The sequence below is a fragment of the Maylandia zebra genome, linkage group LG18 (genome assembly GCF_041146795.1).
Source record: "Maylandia zebra isolate NMK-2024a linkage group LG18, Mzebra_GT3a, whole genome shotgun sequence".
Classification (NCBI taxonomy): domain Eukaryota; kingdom Metazoa; phylum Chordata; class Actinopteri; order Cichliformes; family Cichlidae; genus Maylandia; species Maylandia zebra.
The window spans coordinates 95,200-114,130 of record NC_135184.1 but is presented as its reverse complement, the minus strand read 5'-3'; the positions used below and the strand labels follow the sequence as shown (position 1 = coordinate 114,130).

Sequence of the window (18,931 nt, the reverse complement as noted above, 5' to 3'; positions counted from 1 at the left end):
CTCTGAAGTTACAGCGGTTTTATTAGAGACACAGCTGAGCGTTTTGCATTTTGCATAATTTAAAAAAGTTTAAATTTGTTCAGAAGCCTGTTGAACGGCAGAAATTAGGTTTTCTTTTTGGAAGTAAGTAAAAGGAAAAAAAAAACAGCGGCCGACAGCGCTGTAAACAACGGTAGACGGTGCGTAACAAGCAAGCGAATAATGCAGAAAACAGATTTCAGGGATAGACGGGAAACTGTTCTTGAAGTATACAGAGAGAGAGAGAGAGAGAGCTGTGCATGAAGTGTGATTTTATTGTGGTGGAAGCAAAACAGCAAAAGTCAGAGGGAGTCCATGACGATGTTTATGTGAAGCGTAGTTTGGATCTTCTTTTGCTGCTGGTTCAGTCAATATTGTCTGGAGAGAGATCAAACTAACAGCTTTAGAATCAGCGCAAAAAGGGCGTAAACACAAAGCGCGGACCCGCCAACACATCAGAATCAGCGAGCTGTCGGCTTTCAGCCCCGACCGTGTCCGTGCCGTCAGGTAAGAAAGGCGACATCTCACTGATTCTGATCCGCAGGTCCGCGCTTTGTGTTTACGTCTTTGTGCAGAATCCGTGTTCCTGCTCTCATTTACTGTTTTAAATGTTTGGTGGTTGTTGAAATTTTGTGACGTTCTACCTGAGATTCTGGAATTTTGGGCAAAATACATTTATATAAAAAAATCGATTCAGGATTTTAATGAATCGATATTACATTATCCAAGCCAGCATCCATTTTAATCGATGAATCGATTATTAAAACCCACCCCTATTTATAACGCCTATGAGCAAGCACTTTGGTGACAGTGGGAAGGAAAAACTCCCTTTTAACAGGAAGAAACCTCCAGCAGAACCAGGCTCAGGGAGGGGCGGGGCCATCTGCTGTGACAGGTTGGGGTGAGAGAAGGAAGACAGGATAAAGACATGCTGTGGAAGAGAGACAGAGATTAATAACAGATATGATTCAATGCAGAGACGTCTGTTAACACATAGTGAGTGAGAAAGGTGACTGGAAAGGAAAAACTCAATGCATCATGGGAATCCCCCGGCAGCCTACGTCTATTGCAGCATAACTAAGGGAGGATTCAGGGTCACCTGGTCCAGCCCTAACTATATGCTTTAGCAAAAAGGAAAGTTTGAAGCCTAATCTTGAAAGTAGAGATAGTGTCTGTCTCCTGAATCCAAACTGGAAGCTGGTTCCACAGAAGAGGGGCCTGAAAACTGAAGGCTCTGCCTCCCATTCTACTTTTAAATACTCTAGGAACAACAAGTAGGCCTGCAGAGCGAGAGCGAAGTGCTCTAATAGGGTGATATGGTACTACAAGGTCATTAAGATAAGATGGGGCCTGATTATTTGAGACCTTGTATGTGAGGAGCAGGATTTTGAATTCAATTCAGGATTTAACAGGAAGCCAAAACAGGAGAAATCTGCTCTCTCTTTCTAGTCCCTGTCAGGACTCTTGCTGCAGCATTTTGGATTAACTGAAGGCTTTTCAGGGAGTTTTTAGGACTTCCTGATAATAATGAATTACAGTCGTCCAGCCTGGAAGTAATAATTGGTGACTGTTACGATTTGGTGCTGTATAATTAAAATGGAACTGAATTAAATTGAACTACAACTCCTGAGTAAACTAACATAGCCTCACAGAAAAGGTTTCAGTTAGATGGCGCAGGTGGGCAGAGCTCTGACCTCACTATTTAAAATTTCCGGACAGGACGATAGAGAAAAGCTTATCTTCTTTACGCAGTGAGTAGCAAAGTTAAATGTTGCCATTGTGACCACCAGCTGAAATTGTACTGTCATTGGCAGGGATGCAGCAAGCATCCATCAACCTGACTCAGTCTCTGCACGAAGTCTATGAACCTGACTGGCATGGAAAGGATGACGTCCTGACCATCGGGAAGGTCAGAGTCATAAAAACATCCCAGAGTACAGAAGAACACCAAAATCCACCTGAAATATGTACCATAAACCTAGGTTTCTATTTTCTGCAGGACTGTGATGCATTGTGGGAAGACTTCCACAACAAGCTGGTGGACTCGACACTGCTAAATCTGGATGCATACCTGCAGCAGTTTCCAGATCTCAAGGCAATCAACAGTTTGGTTAGGGAATGATTTTCTGAAATGGATGCATGTCATGAAAGCTCAACTTCTTTTCGTTTCAGACCCGTGTCGCCAAAAGAAGCCGCAAACTCATTGACTATGACAGTGCCCGACACCACATGGAAACCATGCAGACATCTGGGATGAAGAATGACCGCAAGATGATCAAAGTGAGTCATTTCATGTGTAGACGGACATTCACAAGATAAAGGATCAGCTGTTTCCTGTTACCTGTGCAGCTGTTGTATCTGTGCAGGTGTTTTGTAGTTGATTTAATCATGAACTTTGTCTGTAGGCAGAGGAGGAGCTCAAAAAGGCACAGAAGGTGTTTGATGAGTTGAATACTGGTCTACAGGAAGAACTGCCAACTCTTTGGGATCGGTGAGTTTTGACATAGCATGCTAGGTTTGAGTGGGCAACTAAAATTTCAGGGTGAGTAACTTATAAGAAAAAAGGTTAAAGCTCCTGAACAACGAGCTCCTGGTTTGAGTCTGGATTTTAATACTGACATCTTAGAGAAGTCTGCTTTTGTACATGATCCCTGATAGATTGAACAAGTTATTATTAAAACACTGATTAGTTCCAGGCCATATGTAGCAACCTGCGATGGTTTCTACAGCTACTCTTAGTACCATTGATGTTAAGTTAGACTCTTTTTCTCCAATTGATCTTTCTGAGTTAACTTCAATAATTACTTCCTCCAAACCATCAACGTGTCTTTTAGACCCCATTCCTAGAAAAACTGCTCAAAGAAGTCCTGCCATTAATTAATGCTTCGATCTTAAATATGATCAAGCTATCTCTAATAATCAGCTATGTACCACAGGCCTTCAAGCTGGCTGTAGCCCTTGTGATGTCCTCCCGATTTGCATACAATGCAGTTCATCAGGGGTCAAAAATGTCCCCACTTCATTTGACTGTTTTTTAAAGTATAAAGTATAAATTGTCAATCAATTCAGTGTTACACCTTAGTTTTACTTAAGACCAACACATTAACACAAAATTTACTCAACATTTTACATTTTAGGGCCACCAGACCTTGTTTACAAAAAATACACCCTGTTTTTTAGCGAAAACAAATTGAGAAAATAAAATATTTAATTGTTTAGATAATTTTGACTATCTGAATAACTAGAGAGTGCTGTATGTTGAACTTTAGTGAGAAAGTTTTTTTTCAAGCGTTTATAAATTTTTAATGGCAGCACATAATCACACTTGTGGTCCTCAGGGGTCAAAAATGACCCCACTTCATTTGACTGTTTTTTTAAAGTAAAAAGTATAAATTGTCAATCAATTCAGTGTTACACCTTAGTTTTACTTAAGACCAACACATTAACACATAATTTACCCAACATTTTACATTTTAGGGCCACCAGACCTTGTTTACAAAAAATACACCCTGTTTTTTAGCGAAAATAAAACAAGAAAATTAAATATTTAATTAAATTAAATATTTAAAAAAAAATTAAAAAAGAAAAAAATTAAAAAAATAATTCTCACTAAAGTTCAACATACAGAGTGCTGTATGTTGAACTTTAGTGAGAATTCTTTTTTTGAACCATTTATAAATTTTAAATGGCAGCACATAATCACACCTGTGGTCCTCAGGGCTCAAAAATGACCCCGTTTGCTTTGACTGTTTATAAAGCAACAAGTATAAAATATCATCCATCTCTGTGTTTCAAGGTTTTATTCAACTTTATTCCAACTCATTGCCTGACAGTTTTCTATATTTTGGCATGGTAGGAACACCAGGGCATGAGTCTGAGTGAAGGCAAACTTTCATGAGGACAAAGGCGTGTCCATATTTGACCCAAGTGCAGGAGGAAGCTCAGGTTTATTCCTCTGCACTGGTCCCATCATGGACAGCATTCTTTCTGCAGTTGCAGGCCAAGGGTCATATACAGTAAACAAGCTGTTACAGGTGATTGTTTTCTTTTGGAAACCTGCAATGTTAGGGACAACTCACGTGTCCTGACTGCAGGACAGACGGTTTGCCATCGCACAAGAGCATGTTCCATGTACAGCTGGACCTGCATCACATGCTGCCCATGTTTTTGTCTCAAAGTTCCCTGGTTTACTTGGATGTTCTGTTGGAGGGGACAGAGTCCTTTGAAGGGGACTTGGTGCTCATACAGTCACATCAGTACCAGGATCTTACATCACAGCAGGAGGAACACCCACTTGTGTTTCAAGTCAAGTCAACACCAACACACACCATACACCTCAAATGGGAGCACGTTTGTGTCATGAACGATGATCATCTATTGTGTCTTTATCAAGAAATTATGTCCTTTTTGTGCTTCTATGATTAATCTTGTGTCAGCATGAAAACTTCTCTACCAGACTCAGGATGTCATAAACTGGCCGTAGCGACTCTACTGGATGCACGGCAGTAAGAATCAACACACCCACATATGCCTACAGCTGCATTCGGTCCATTTTTCTTCCTCTCTCGTTGTCCCTCCTTGTTCGTCATCGAGTTGGCTGTAGAGCAGGTCATCTGCTAATTGGATGGTTGTTGGTTCAATCTCTGTGTGCTCTAGTCTGGAGTTCTTACCAAGGTGTCCTTGGGCAAGTTACTGAACCCCAACTTGGTCTCTGATGCATCCATTGGCATGTGAACGTTAAAAAGCAGAATACAAGCAGAATACACTGTGTATAATGCTTTCAGTACTCGAGTAGAAAAGCCACTGAAGGAGTATGGGACCTGGCACATGTGCTTGGACTGTGGTAGATCATCTTTCTCTGAGGCACATGAGAGAGTCAGGCATCGTCTGTCACTGGGAAGGTTAGAAGACCAGATCAGTGTTTCCTCACGTTACTGCAAATATTCCTCTGTCTCAGCTGATTCCTCTTTCCTGCTTGATTCTTTGTCTTCATCATAATTGAAATGGATGATGTGTAGTCCTCTGACACATCTTCTATTTCAGTTTCACATTCTGAAAATTCAAGAAACTTCAAGAAGCCCAGTCACTTTCTCTCCAAGCTCCTCAGACTACCATGTCCTGGATGCCTGAGAACCTACTTGAACATAGTTCAGATTCTTCATCACTTTTCTTCACTTCATAGCCTTCTTCCACTTCTGCAGGTGGCTGATGTGCTTTTTCAGAGAAAGGGTAGCATGTGCTCTAAATATTGACAATATTTTCTATATCTTCTAACCCTGGATCTTCCTGAACATTGATTCTCCCTCCTCATTATACTAGAGGACAATATGTGCTTTGTCCTACTGGTCATTGCTTTGCACAACATGGTAAAAAAAAAGTATGCTCATCAAAGTATGCAAATCTCCAGTGCAATGGAGGCTTTTGAGGATACTTTCTGTGTATGTATTATTGTAGAGTCTACCTTACAATACGAAACACTTTGATGCGGCTGTTGTTGTGATTTGGCGCTGTATAAATAAAATTTCATTGAATATAGAGCACCTGCCTCCTCATTGTGCTGCCTGTTGTGGTTGTTATGACCAGTGCTTGACCCCACACATCAGTGATCCAAGATCAAAGATGTTTGAAAGCAGTATGGTGTGAAAATACGGCTCTTTGCAACACTTTGTACTTTGGGGTCACTTTTGTCCTACGAGGACCACCAATGTTATAAAATTCAATAAAAACCACATAAATAAATCAAATTACTTAAAACTTATTCCAATCATTCATAGTATAGTAATGAATAACTTCTGTTATTTTCAGACCATTTGATGAATAAAAAACACATTTTTGATAGCAAAAGATTTCTTTAGAGGACAAAAATGACCCGTGGACATCACAAGGGGTAGTTAAACCTTTACTCAAAAAGCATCTCTAGACCCAGCAGTCTTAGCTAATTATAGGCCAATCTCCAACCTTCCTTTCATATCAAACATCCTTGAAAGAGTAGTTGTCAAACAGCTAACAGATCATCTGCAGAGGAATGGTTTATTTGAAGAGTTTCAGTCAGGTTTCAGAGCTCATCACAGCACAGAAACAGCTTTAGTGAAGATTACAAATGATCTTCTTATGGCCTCTGACAGTGGACTCGTCTCTGTGCTTGTCCTGCTAGACCTCAGTGCAGCGTTCGATACTGTCGACCATAATATCCTATTAGAGCGATTAGAACATGCTGTAGGTATTACAGGTAATGTCCACAAGGCTGCAGGTCCTGATGGCATCCTCGGGCGTGTTCTCAGAGCGTGTTCTGGGGAGCTTGCAGGAGTGCTGACAGACATATTCAACCTGTCCTTGGCCCACGCTGTGGTACCGGCCTGCTTCAAATCCACCTCCATTGTCCCGATACCCAAAAACTCCAACCCATCTAGCCTCAATGACTACCGCCCAGTAGCACTCACCCCCATCATCACTAAGTGCTTAGAGCAGCTGGCCCTAGCACACTACAAATCCTGTCTCCCCCCACCCTGGACCCCCACCAATTCGCATACCGCCAGAACAGGAGCACAGAGGATGCAGTCTCCATCGCACTGCACTCTGTCCTCTCACACCTGGACAACAACAACACCTACGCCAGAATGCTGTTTATAGGGCTTTGGAGTTGACGTCACGCCGCAATGCATTGTGGGAGCGCAGCTCCATTTTCGGGGTCTACGAATCAAAACAAACACACTGTGTTGGAACGACGACGACAAGAAACATGCTTAAAAGCAGCTCAAAAGAAAACGGACGGTATAGAGACCGATTGCGTCCAGAGGCGAAGCAGCGGTACTTGAAAAAAAATAGAGTGCATCGCAAATCTGGACCCATTTGAAATACGGCAGTGGAGTAAAGACCCAGACGACTTACCGCCACTGTCCTACCCCGATATCTTCACGTATCTTGTTTGTGGAGTAAGCGCTTACACAGCGAACCAGTTTCGTAATTACAAGTCACTGGAGGCGCACATCCAATTTACAAATGGCTGGGTGCAAGATTTGGCTATTTTCAAGCCGCCAAACTCTGAGTACGTCGTCAAAGTAAGTCAGCTGGAGTGCATCGAGTGAAATAGCCATTTTCCACCCCCCACCATAATTAATGTTACACATTTATCATTTAACTGCTAAAATATCGTTATCATATTATATGCCCATAATTGTAAAGTACATGCAAATTAACACATTGATAATCGGGTAAATTATTAACGCCAATTTGTGTCCTTCCTGTCTCATTTCATTTATTGTCTTTACATCAACCAATCAAGTCACTCCATTCTATGTTTGATCGCAATTTCTATAAGTTCCGAGACGATGATATTATTCAGCTATAAAGTGTGATGTGAACATATTTAGAACTTACCGGAATGAAAATGTCTTGAGCACACCAGCTGATATCTGGAGACGTAACAGAACATGATATCAGCTCGTCTCATGGCTGCTATCCAGGCTAGACGCCTTCGTTTGGTAATATCCGATACATGAGCTCCTTCATGTTGCTTCCAGGTTGGGAAAGCATAAAAAGACAATCCAAACTTATTCCCGTGCCGGTCGTAAGATCGAACATTGCAGCCGACCACACAGCAAGTACGAACCATGGCTATGATTTCGCTCCTTACTTAGACCCCCAAAATGGCGGATCGGGCCAAAATCCTTTCCACGCCCACCCCCGTGACATCACGCTCCAAAGCCCTATAGACTTCAGTTCAGCATTCAATACAATCCACCCCTCACAACTCATCAGGAAACTGACAGACCTGGGCATCAGTTCCCTCATGTGCAAATGGTTACTGGACTTCCTGACCAACCGCCCCCAACATGTCCGGCTGGATAACCGCTGCTCATCTACAATCACAATGAACACCGGTGTACCACAAGGCTGTGTGATGAGCCCTTTCCTCTACTCCCTCTTCACCCACGACTGCAGACCTGCTGATGGTTCCAACACCATCATTAAGTTTGCAGATGACACCGCGGTGATTGGCCTCATCAGTGACAACGATGAGGCCGCCTACAGGGAGGAGGTGGATCGTCTGGCTGAGTGGTGCGACACAAACAACCTGCTGCTTAACACCGAGAAGACCAAGGAGCTCATCGTGGACTACAGGAGGAATGCTGACCCACATCCACCCATCCACATTAAGGGGACGGCTGTGGAGCGTGTGAGCAGCTTCAAGTTCCTGGGAGTCCACATCTCCGAGGATCTCACCTGGACGACCAACTGCTCCAAGCTGGTCAAGAAGGCTCACCAGCGCCTCTTCTTCTTGAGGACTCTGAGGAAGAACCACCTGTCCTCAGACATCCTGGTGAACTTCTATCGTTGCACCATCGAGAGCATCCTGACCAACTGTATAACAGTCTGGTACGGGAACTGCTCTGCCTCGGACCGGAAGGCGTTGCAGAGTGTCGTGAAAACTGCCCAGCGCATCGCCGGAGCACCACTTCCTGCCTTAAAGGACATCTACAGGAAGCGGTGTCTGAAAAGGGCTGGGAAAATCATCAAAGACCCCAGTCACCCATCACATGGACTCTTCACCCTCCTGCCCTCTGGGAGGCGCTACAGGAGCCTCCGGACTAAGACCACCAGGTACCAGAACAGCTTCTTCCCCACAGCTGTCAGACTCCTGAACTCTGCCTCCTGACATCTGACCCACGTTAAACTCATGGACTGGACATATACACACACCCACAACCACCTACACACACAATGGACAACTGTACCGTCAAACACACAATAATAACATGGACTGAACCACCACTCACAACCACTAGCACTTTACATACCTCTGTAGAAATTATCCACATATCTCACTTATTTTAACTGCACTACTGTATAGCTCTGTGTAAATAATCATTCTGTACAATATGATAATTTTAATTCTACAACTGTTTACAACTTGCATAGTTCCCATTTCTGTATAGCTGTATATCTCAGATTTCTGTATAGTTTTTCATATTTATATCCTGTTCATAGCCTGTACATAGCTTGTACTCACTACAGCCTGTACATACTTATAGTTATAGAATATTCACAACATACTTCATACCGTGTACATTATAACATACCATAATAGACCCATTTCTGTAATATACTCACATATCTATATTATTGCTAATATATATTGTAATATATCTATATCACTAAAGCACTTCTGGATGGATGCACACTGCATTTCGTTGCCCTGTACATGTGCATGTGCAATGACAACAAAGTTGAATTCTATTCTATTCTATTCTATTCTATTCTATTCTATTCTATTCTATTCTACTGTGCTGCAGTGGTTTGTATCATATCTATCTAATAGACTCCAGTTTGTGCATGTAAATGGAGAGTCCTCTTCACACACTGAGGTTAATTATGGAGTTCCACAGGGTTCAGTGCTAGGACCAATTCTGTTTACATTATACATGCTTCCCTTAGGCAGCATCATTAGAAGACATAGCATACATTTACACTGCTATGCAGATGGCACCCAGCTCTATCTGTCCATGACGCCAGATAACACACACCAATGAGTTAAACTGCAGGAATGTCTTAAAGACATAAAGACCTGGATGGCCGCTAACTTTCTGCTTCTTAATTCAGATCAAACTGAGGTTATTGTACTCGGCCCTGAATATCTTAGAAATATGGTATCTAACCAGATTCTTCCTCTGGATGGCATTACCTTGGCCTCCAGTAACGCTGTGAGGAACCTTGGAGTCATTTTTGACCAGGACATGTCCTTCACCGCACATATTGAACAAATATGTTTAATTGAATTGGTAATTGATCAGACTATGGATCAGTGACTCATTCCTGCAGTTCCTCTATTCAATTCAATTTTATTTACACAGCGCCAAACCACAACAACAGTCGCCTCAAGGTGCTTTATATTGTAAGGTAGACCCTACAATAATGGATACAGAGAAAAACCCAACAATCATATGACCCCCTATGAGCAGCACTTTGGCAACAGTAGGAAGGAAAAACTCCCTTTTAACAGGAAGAAACCTCCGGAAGAACCGGCTCAGGGAGGGGCGGGGCCATCTGCTGCGACCGGTTGGGGTGAGAGAAGGAAGACAAGATAAAGACATGCTGTGGAAGAGAGACAGAGGTTAATAACAAGTACAGTGCAGTGTCTCCATTTGAATAATAAAAGTAGATTTTTAAAACACAGCAGTTTTACATGTGCACCTTTTTGGGGGGGGGAATTGTAGTCCATACAGACAATACTGATTTGTAAATGATTAACTAACAATCTTGTGCTTGTGCTTAAAGTGTTTGGCACTCTTTGGCAATATTGTAGTAAATGTTAAACTTAATCATCACATTGGCCTCCTCTGACGACCTGTTTGCTACCGCCTGCTGCTGAAAGGCAGTGGGGAGAGGGGCCACTTGGGCAATGCATTTATCACGATTTGAGATGGGGAAACTGTTCTTGAAGTACACAGAGAGAGAGAGAGAGCTGTGCATGAAGTGTGATTGTTATCGTGGTGGAGGCAAAATAGCAAAAGTAAGAGATGATGATGATGTTTATCAAATGTGAAGCGTAGTTTGTTGCTTCTTTTGCTGCTGGTTCAGTGAACTTTGGTTGGAGACAAAACCTGCAGCTCAGAATCGAGCGCAAAAAAAGACGTAAACACAGCGCCGACCCGACACATCAGGATCAGTGAGCTGTCGGCTTTTCAGCCCCGATGCCGTGTGAGGGCCGTTGGGTGAGAAAGCCGAGGAAGAGAAAGCTGATTCGGATGTGTCGGGTCCGCGTTTACGTCTTTGTGTGGCATCTGTTTACGTGCTCTCATTTGCTGTTTGTTGAAATAGTTTTGTGAGCTTTAACCTGAGATTCTGTCATTTCTGGCAAAATCCATTTATATTTAAAAGTTGATTCAGGATGTGAATATGAATCGATATCGCTTTATTCAAGCTACTCACCTCTGTCTGTCTGCCCGCCCTGGACTTTCAAACATATACACGGATTACATGAATATCTGGACCACGACCAATTAGAGAGGTCCCGCCCCTGACTATCTTTGATTGGTTTAGACCATGATAGGGGCACAATGTGTGTCTGCTGTTGACCACGGAGACTTTCAGAGTTGCGGAGTATTTTTTATTTATTTTTTTTGTTACTCGAACAGTTGGTCGCACCAGTATTGCTCTCGTTTTCTTGTTTTCTTTTTTCTTTCTCAACAGGTAATCCAGGTGATTGATAGATGTATTTTTTGTCTGCTTATTTAGTTGGTTTTTGTTTTTTGCCCTTTATCCCCGTCCCTCTTCTCCGCTGTTTTTTCCCCCTCTTCCTTTCTCCCTTTTCTTTTCCTCATTCAAGTCTGTCCCGTATTTAGCAAGTGAAAATAAAAAATAAAATAAACAATAAAAGGTGAATCAAATAGACCATTACGGCAAGGCTGGGATGGTCCATTTGGTAAAGTAAATCCGTTGGGCATCTTTCCTCGCCTTTAGACAATAATTCTGATGGCAAAAGAGCCAAACGGGACAGGCAAAAAAAAAAAAAAAAGAGAAGAGAAGAGAAGAGAACCTTCACAGCCCCAAATTGTAGTATTTATAAAAACAACAACAACCAAGTTTTACTTTTGTGTTCTGCAGCCGAGTTGGCTTCTACATCAGCACCTTCAAGAGTGTAACGAATCTTGAAGCAAAGTTTCATCGTGAGATCTCACTGGTGAGTTTTTCATTTCCTAAACCAACAGGGTTGCTTTTCTTTTTTTCTTCGAAATCATTTGAACTGAAAAATGTCTCTTTTAAACCATCCAGGTGTGCAGAGAACTGTACGAAGTGATGACCAAACTGGGAGAGCAGCACTCTGACAAGATATTCACCATCCAAGGGGCTCCGAGGTCAGTACAAGCTTTTTCCATAACTGAGGAAAACGAAGGTAGATCAGCGTTTGGTTTCAGTGTCTTAAACTGATTGTACAATGTGATGGCAGCAATGGGTTTAGAAAAAATCAATTTTATTATTCTGTTTTTAGTTATTCTTTCAACATAAACCAATCAAACTAGAGTTTGGGTGGCTGGGATTTAAAGATAATAGTCCAGTTTCCTTCCACAGTTCAAACACATGCATTTTAACTGGTCATCTAAGGAGCTTGGAAAGAAAAGCATCTGGACTACGATAACCTGGATGACTGAGAACCTTCACAGATTTATTAACTGGTCATTGTAAAGTACCCATAGAGTTTTAATCCACTCATCATGGACATGGATGTCATGGTAATTTGGGGCTTTTAATGATTTCTTTGAACTGTTCTTTTTCCAGAAAGTTCTTCAGAATTTATTTAGGATTAAGACAGTGTTTCCCAAACCTTTTTTGCTATGCCCCCCTTTGTTTTACAAGAAAAATGTTCGCACACGCACGCACAAACACATCCTCCAACCTCACACACCCTTATTTTGCTCCATCGTGGTTTATTTCACACTTCAAACATTTAGTAAACAATTAAACAAATACAAGTAATCTGCAATAAATTACAGGTATTAAGGAAATAAACTACTAACTCTTTTACGCTGTGTCCGCACCTACACGGGTATTTTTGAACACGCAGCTGTTTCGTCCACATAAACGGCGTTTCGAATCACAGAAAACTGAGATTTTTTTAAACTCCTTTTTTGCGTTTACGTGTGGACGAGGAATACAGAGTTCGTCACGCAACGTCAAAGGTATGTGCCTTTTTCCACGTCACGCTGTGGCCACGTTATTGTTTACATGAGATGAATTGCAGAATAGCAGATAGAGACAAAATACTGTTAATCTGACTGTCTGCAGGTTTTACACGCAGTTACTGTCCCTCCATTTACAAAGGCAGAGGCGTCACGGTGTCATTATTTTACGTGTAGTTGTTTTTTCCTGTGTAATAATGTTCAACATTGCTGTCAATACATTTTTCAAAAAAAGGCTCTCTGTGAAAAATGGGTTCAAAAACATAAACAGCTGTGGGATCCTGTTTGCCTGTGATTTGAACTGGGGGAACAAATCGTGTCAGGATCAGCCTGATGTTATTTGTATCCCGCTGTAACTTTACTGTATAAAGAGCAAACATCTCCAACATGTCAGGCGTAGTTAGTCATTACAACAAGTGTTTGTGAACTAAAAATCAAGAATGTGGGATCCTGTTTGTCCGTGATTTGGAGAGCTCAGCGCTGCTCCCGACGAACGGAAAATTAATCCTGCAGGACACTGGTGCAGGTGAAGCCAAAGGGAAGATTTGCTTCACCATATTTTCTAGTCTTTGGCTTAGAATGAAGTTGGTTTGGAAACATATTCAGCGATGCTTCATTTCCTACTTTGCGTTTGTGGGCGCCCCGTGCTAGCAGTGTCCAAGCGTTCAGGTTTTTTTTTTCCCTTTTCATACCGCAACCCGCTGCAATGGCGCTGCGCCCCCCCCCCAGGGGGCGGGCCCCACACTTTGGGAAGGTCTGGATTAAGAGATGGAATGGCTTCTGACACTTCTTACTTGCATAAGTCCTTTCTTTGTGGCTCAGACAGCAAAAATATATATATATATTTTTTCCCCAGGAATTTTGCTCTGTCCTCAGGAGAAGACGTGTCTTCTGAATATAAACTAGCAATATAAAACTAGAAAGTTTCAGAAGAAATTTTAAGTGTGCCTATGCTGCTGCCAATGAGTGTTGTTTGCCATTGCCGGCTACAGGGAGCAAAACTCAGCAGAGTAGCCCTTCTCCACCATGAACTACGGTAAAAACAAACACTGCTCGCGCCTTACAGATGACAGCTTACAGTCTTGCGTAAAGATGAAGTGACTTCGTACAGCCCCGATTTGCAGACGCTGTGCGCAGAAGTTCAGGAGCAAAAGTCCCATTGTACCACGGCAGACATGATGATGTTTGCATGAACACGCTTTCTTAAAGCCTTTGAATGAAAACAAAAGGCTTTAAGTCAGCTTACATCACTGTCATACATATTCCTGTTGGTATATGTATGATTTCTATACATTTTACGTCAGATAAAAATGTTGTTCGTAAGATTCAGATAATTATTAAATAAAAGCCAGATATTTTAAATGAGAATAAGAAAGAAAAGTATTTCTTTGTGTCCCCCTTTACCTGTTAATGCCCTGCCTGGCCCCCTGGCAAAACTTTGCTAGATTCGTCCCTGCACAGTTACCAGCTGTCAGCTACTTAGAAAAGGATCCTGGTGTTATTTGTCTCTCAGAAACAGCTCATAACTTCCCTTCAACTCATTCATGTCACCTAAAAGGTAAACCTGTTTCTCCATCACCTGTTCAGCTCTGATGATTCAGTAAGGACATCTCCTGGTTTCATCTTCATGTTTCCCTCTCACCAGATATACAAACCAATATCATGACCAGCAGCTTTTATAGCTGTGGCTCCAGCAAACATCAGCTGATACTAGAAATTAATATAAAAAAAAATTCTAACAACAGCCGATCAAACTTAAACGTGCTGCTGTTGTTTAGCGCGACACCCGCCGATTTCCCCGTTCTGGCGCAAAGTGGGCCAGATGTAAAGGTGATGACTGAAATTAGTCAATTAGTCTGTATCTGCTCAGTTTGAATCCAACAATAAGATGCTGTGCCCCAAAAGCTAAAAATAGTCTCTATCTCTTACTCTCTCTCTCTCACACACACACACACACACACACACACACACACACACACGGTGTCATAGTCTATTAATTGGTAGCTTAAAAAAGAAGCTGAGGTCCATATTAGAAAAGCTGCTAAAATCATAAAACTTTACAGAATTGTAATAAATTAGCAATATAAATTGCTGGTCTGTGGTAGTGTATTAATTCGTAATGGAAAACAATAAGGTTGAACCAGGTGGAATCAAACCCACAATATTTGGTCTGCAGACCCGTGTCATTACCAATTGCGCCACTGACAAGAGCAAGGGGTGCCTGGAAACCAGAGTGATGAGCAGTCAGAATTAGATTGCACTGAGAGGCGAAAAACGCCGTTTTTTTTGGTGTTACAAAACGTCGTGTAACTCAAAAAGTAGTTGGGATAGAAGAATAACTCTTGTACTGGGTCTTGGCATAGGCACACTTATGCACACTAACCCTAACCCTAATAAGAAGAATAAATCTGACGAATAGTAATAAGTATAAATCTGACGAATAGTAATAAGTGTGCCACTCGGCATAGGCACACTTAATAATGAAATTATCAATGTACTAAACATGGTGCATTCAGACTCAATGTCCCCAGCCACCCTTAGAATGCTTGTCCAAGCTCTACAACAGGTGGGAGTTGAAGCTCTGACGTACCAGGGCATCTCCCACTGCTACTGCACCATCACTGAATGTTTAGGTGAAGCCGGTCTGTCCAGCGTACTACCCCACCACCTGATCCAACTCGCCACCAGGTGGTGATCCGCTCCTCTCTTCACCCGAGTTCCCAGAACATATGGCTGCATAGCTGATGATATGATTACAAAATTGATCATCGAACTGTGACCTAGGGTGTCCTAGTGCCACCTGCACTTACGGGCATCCTTATGTTCGAATGTGGTGTTCACTTTGGACAAACTGTAGTTTGCACAGAAGTCCAGTGTGGGCAGTTGCAAGTTGAGTTTAAAGGTGTTGATTATGGAGCAGGGGCTTCTTTCTTGGATGGCACCCTCTTAGTTCCTGAGATGTTTCCAGTTCATGGCAAGCTTGAGCCTTGGTGGTTCCTGGGTATTCTTGAACCAACCAATTTCCTCTGAACCTGAGGGGGACAGTTTGGGTCTTCCAGACCTAACAAAGTGTTGACTGATCCAAATAACTTCTACTTAGTAATGTAAAGTTAAAATACCTTACCTTTTAATGTTAAAAGACATTCAGCACCACTTATTAAAAATGTAAGCGGGTGTATGTATACTTTTTTCCTATGTGGATTGTAGAGAATAAAATTCCTGGTTCTTTTTTTTTTTTTTTATAGGTTACATCCTGGAAAAAGAACAGTTCAGAGAAATGATGAATAGCACAAAATTACCCTAACATTCATGGCCATGATTAGTGGATGAAAACTTCTGACTGCAGCTGTTGTCGTGTTCAAATTTTTCAGAAGGGATTCAGGAGAAATTTCTGTCGGTTAAAAAGATTTAATTTGCTTCAGTAGTTGAAATTACAAGTTGAAGCATTGAACCTCTGTGTGAACCACTGGTCTGCTACTCAGAAAGGATGACTGTCACAAATCACTGAGGACTCACACGCAGGACGCTCCAACTTGAGAAGGACACAGTGGAATTTTTTACACGTTCCACCAAGTGTATGTACAGACAGCGTAGGGAATAGTGCCATATACAAAGGTGACAGGGGTGTGGGCTCCAGGGAATCCAAGGTGGGGAGGATGGGGGGAAAACACTCGCTCCTCTTCGATCACTCACTGCTTGCCACCGGCCACTCTACAATCACTCGCTACAAGGAATCCTCTCAGGGAACACAGGGACGGGTCCGGGAATTTATATACAGAACATACACGTTAGCACAAAGGCACAGAAGTAACAAAGGCTTTATACTTTGAGAGCCCGGCTACACTGACGCGAGTCACACAATGATCCAGCGATGAATAGCCGCCATCCCTCGGCTTAAATGCTAACAGCGTAAGGGTTCAGCTGTTTCCTCTTCACGGGTGCGTAGCCGAGGGCATGAACCCACATTGAGTTCCGCCCCGGCGAGAGAGAGACAACAGTGCTACTGATCAGCTACCTGCTGATCCAAAGGGCCCTGACAATAACGGTGAAACGGGCTGTCCAGCTTATATACTGTGACAATAACAAAAGATTATTATGGCCATCTTCTCCCAACACAAATGCGGCAGTGTGCTCCTCCCATCCATTCACTTCCGACCTCCCATCTGCTCTGATTCCTGGAAGACACAGACACATAAATACACCCTACGTATCCTTGGCTATCTGCTCTTATTGTTATGCTGATTTCAGTTCAGGACATCTTTTTCGGACTTCCTGACCCAGAGACTATTCTAACCATTATCATGTATGTAAGCATGCTGCAAAAACCCTCTGCACTCTACGTGTGCAAATTTTCAAATCCAGACAACAGCGCTGAATGAAGCTCTCAACCCTCAAACACGCGCCAACACACTTATGAGCACATTTGCATTGTTTATATATTAACATAATAAAATGGCTTCATTTAATTATTTTATAAACAATTTAACAAATTTTCAACACTAAGTTTGAATGTGAGTGTGACAGAAGTCTTTGCTTAGTTCCTGTCCTGTTCATCAGTGATTCAGGACCTCTACGACTCGCGAGAACCCCATCACCACCAGAAGATGAGAGTCCACCTGATAGTCCAGATCTCAGCACCAATCATATGCTCCGTCCCATCTCACCTGGACCGCCTCGACCCAAATCTCCAATGCAGGTAAGTGTCAGGTCCCATGTAGATGTTAGTCACTGGATCTAGTTGTGTATCTGGACAAAATAATAATTTTCATTGTTTGTAAAAATGTAAATGTAGTAATTAGTTTTGCACTTGAATATTTGACCGAAGTTAATTTCATAGGTGCAGGTGTCAAACTCCAGTCCTCGAGGGCTGTGGTCCTAAACTTTTCCATGTGTCCCTGCTGCAGCACACCTGAATAACATTAGCAAGACTTTATAGGACTTGACTGCAAGCTGAGGAGGCAGTTCAGCCCTTTGATTCGTGTAACAGCAGCTCATGAGTGAATGAACATGGTGCAATAAAAGTACTTTTAGAAGTACATTTTTCAAAACCCTTTACTTCACTCTAAGTTACTTGAGTAGGGTTAGGGGTTGCAGTCAAGCTTTATAGAGTCTTGCTAATTAGCCACTAACATTATTCAGGTGTGTTGCACCATGGACAAGCTTCAGGACAGCGGCCCTCAGTGACTGGAGTTTGACAGCCCTGGATTTGGATTGTGTTTTTAAAAACATGAAAATTTTAATAATTTTAAACACCCGACCTCACTCACAGCAGTGATCGATCACATGGCCTCATTACCAAAGCATTCAGGTGTTTCCTTTAAAAACAGAACTCTGTGGCAGTGCTGCTAACCAACTTTTGTCCTCCGCTGTTGACGGCGGAAATCTCTTTGCTGTTCCAACCTCAAAGGCTGCGAATAGGAATTTCTGTCAGTGATCAATAATGTCAAAGTCACAGCTCACCATTGTCTTTAACTGCAAAACTCGACCTGATCAGACTGAACAATAATAACAAGCGATCGATGGGTATGCATGACTGATAGTGGTGTGTTTGTTTGAACTTCACGGTAACTTTCTGGGACTGTTTTTTCTTTGCTGCACACTTTTGTCTGTTGATTTGGTGAGTGAACAAGAGCTGTCTGTCCTGTGTCTGTGCCTCTGTCTGTAGATCACTACAGCAGTGTTATATACAGTCTGCAGATCATATATAACACAGTAGAGCCCGAGAGTAGAACATCACCTAGTTTCTACTGATGTTCATGAGATCTGACCTTTCCTAACATTTAACGTTCTGTACATGTCAGTGTATGTTGGTGTGTCTGTAATGTCATGGCAAGTTTCTACAACACTGGTTGAGTTTGCTAAGGTGCAGTGCAAGAGCTGATATCTTAACCAGGAAATAGTGTAAAAACACCAAGACACGGAGGATCTCAATTGTCAGCCAGCCCATATGAGCTGCTGCTGATACTGAAATGTCATCAGACACCTTAAGACAAAATACAGGAATATCTGAGCATTGGTTCATTGACTCAAATAAAGACGCTGGCTGTGTAATGTGCAGATTCTTATGTATGATGTACAATAATAATTAAGTTTGTTGGTGTACAAATGATCAAAAACATTTTTACAAAAACGAAATACAACCAAAATTAAAGAAAGGAGATTTATCATTTCTAAAAAACATTTGTTGTCTAATTTTAAAATAGAGCCACGGCAGACTAGAGCCCACTCTGACCATA

At 42.1% G+C, this 18,931-nt stretch overlaps 1 protein-coding gene across 10 annotated transcripts in view; it reads left to right on the top strand.

Moving 5' to 3' along the window:
- Positions 1-18,931, top strand: part of amph (amphiphysin) — a 45,149-nt gene that overhangs the window by 2,952 nt on the left and 23,266 nt on the right. For all 10 annotated transcript variants that reach the window (XM_024806041.2, XM_076877168.1, XM_004572466.2 and 7 more), the window contains exons 4-10: positions 1,833-1,927; positions 2,018-2,113; positions 2,191-2,298; positions 2,424-2,509; positions 11,623-11,698; positions 11,791-11,873; positions 17,253-17,391. In XM_024806041.2, coding sequence (XP_024661809.2) covers positions 1,833-1,927; positions 2,018-2,113; positions 2,191-2,298; positions 2,424-2,509; positions 11,623-11,698; positions 11,791-11,873; positions 17,253-17,391 — 683 coding nt within the window. The remainder of the gene's footprint in view (positions 1-1,832; positions 1,928-2,017; positions 2,114-2,190; positions 2,299-2,423; positions 2,510-11,622; positions 11,699-11,790; positions 11,874-17,252; positions 17,392-18,931) is intronic.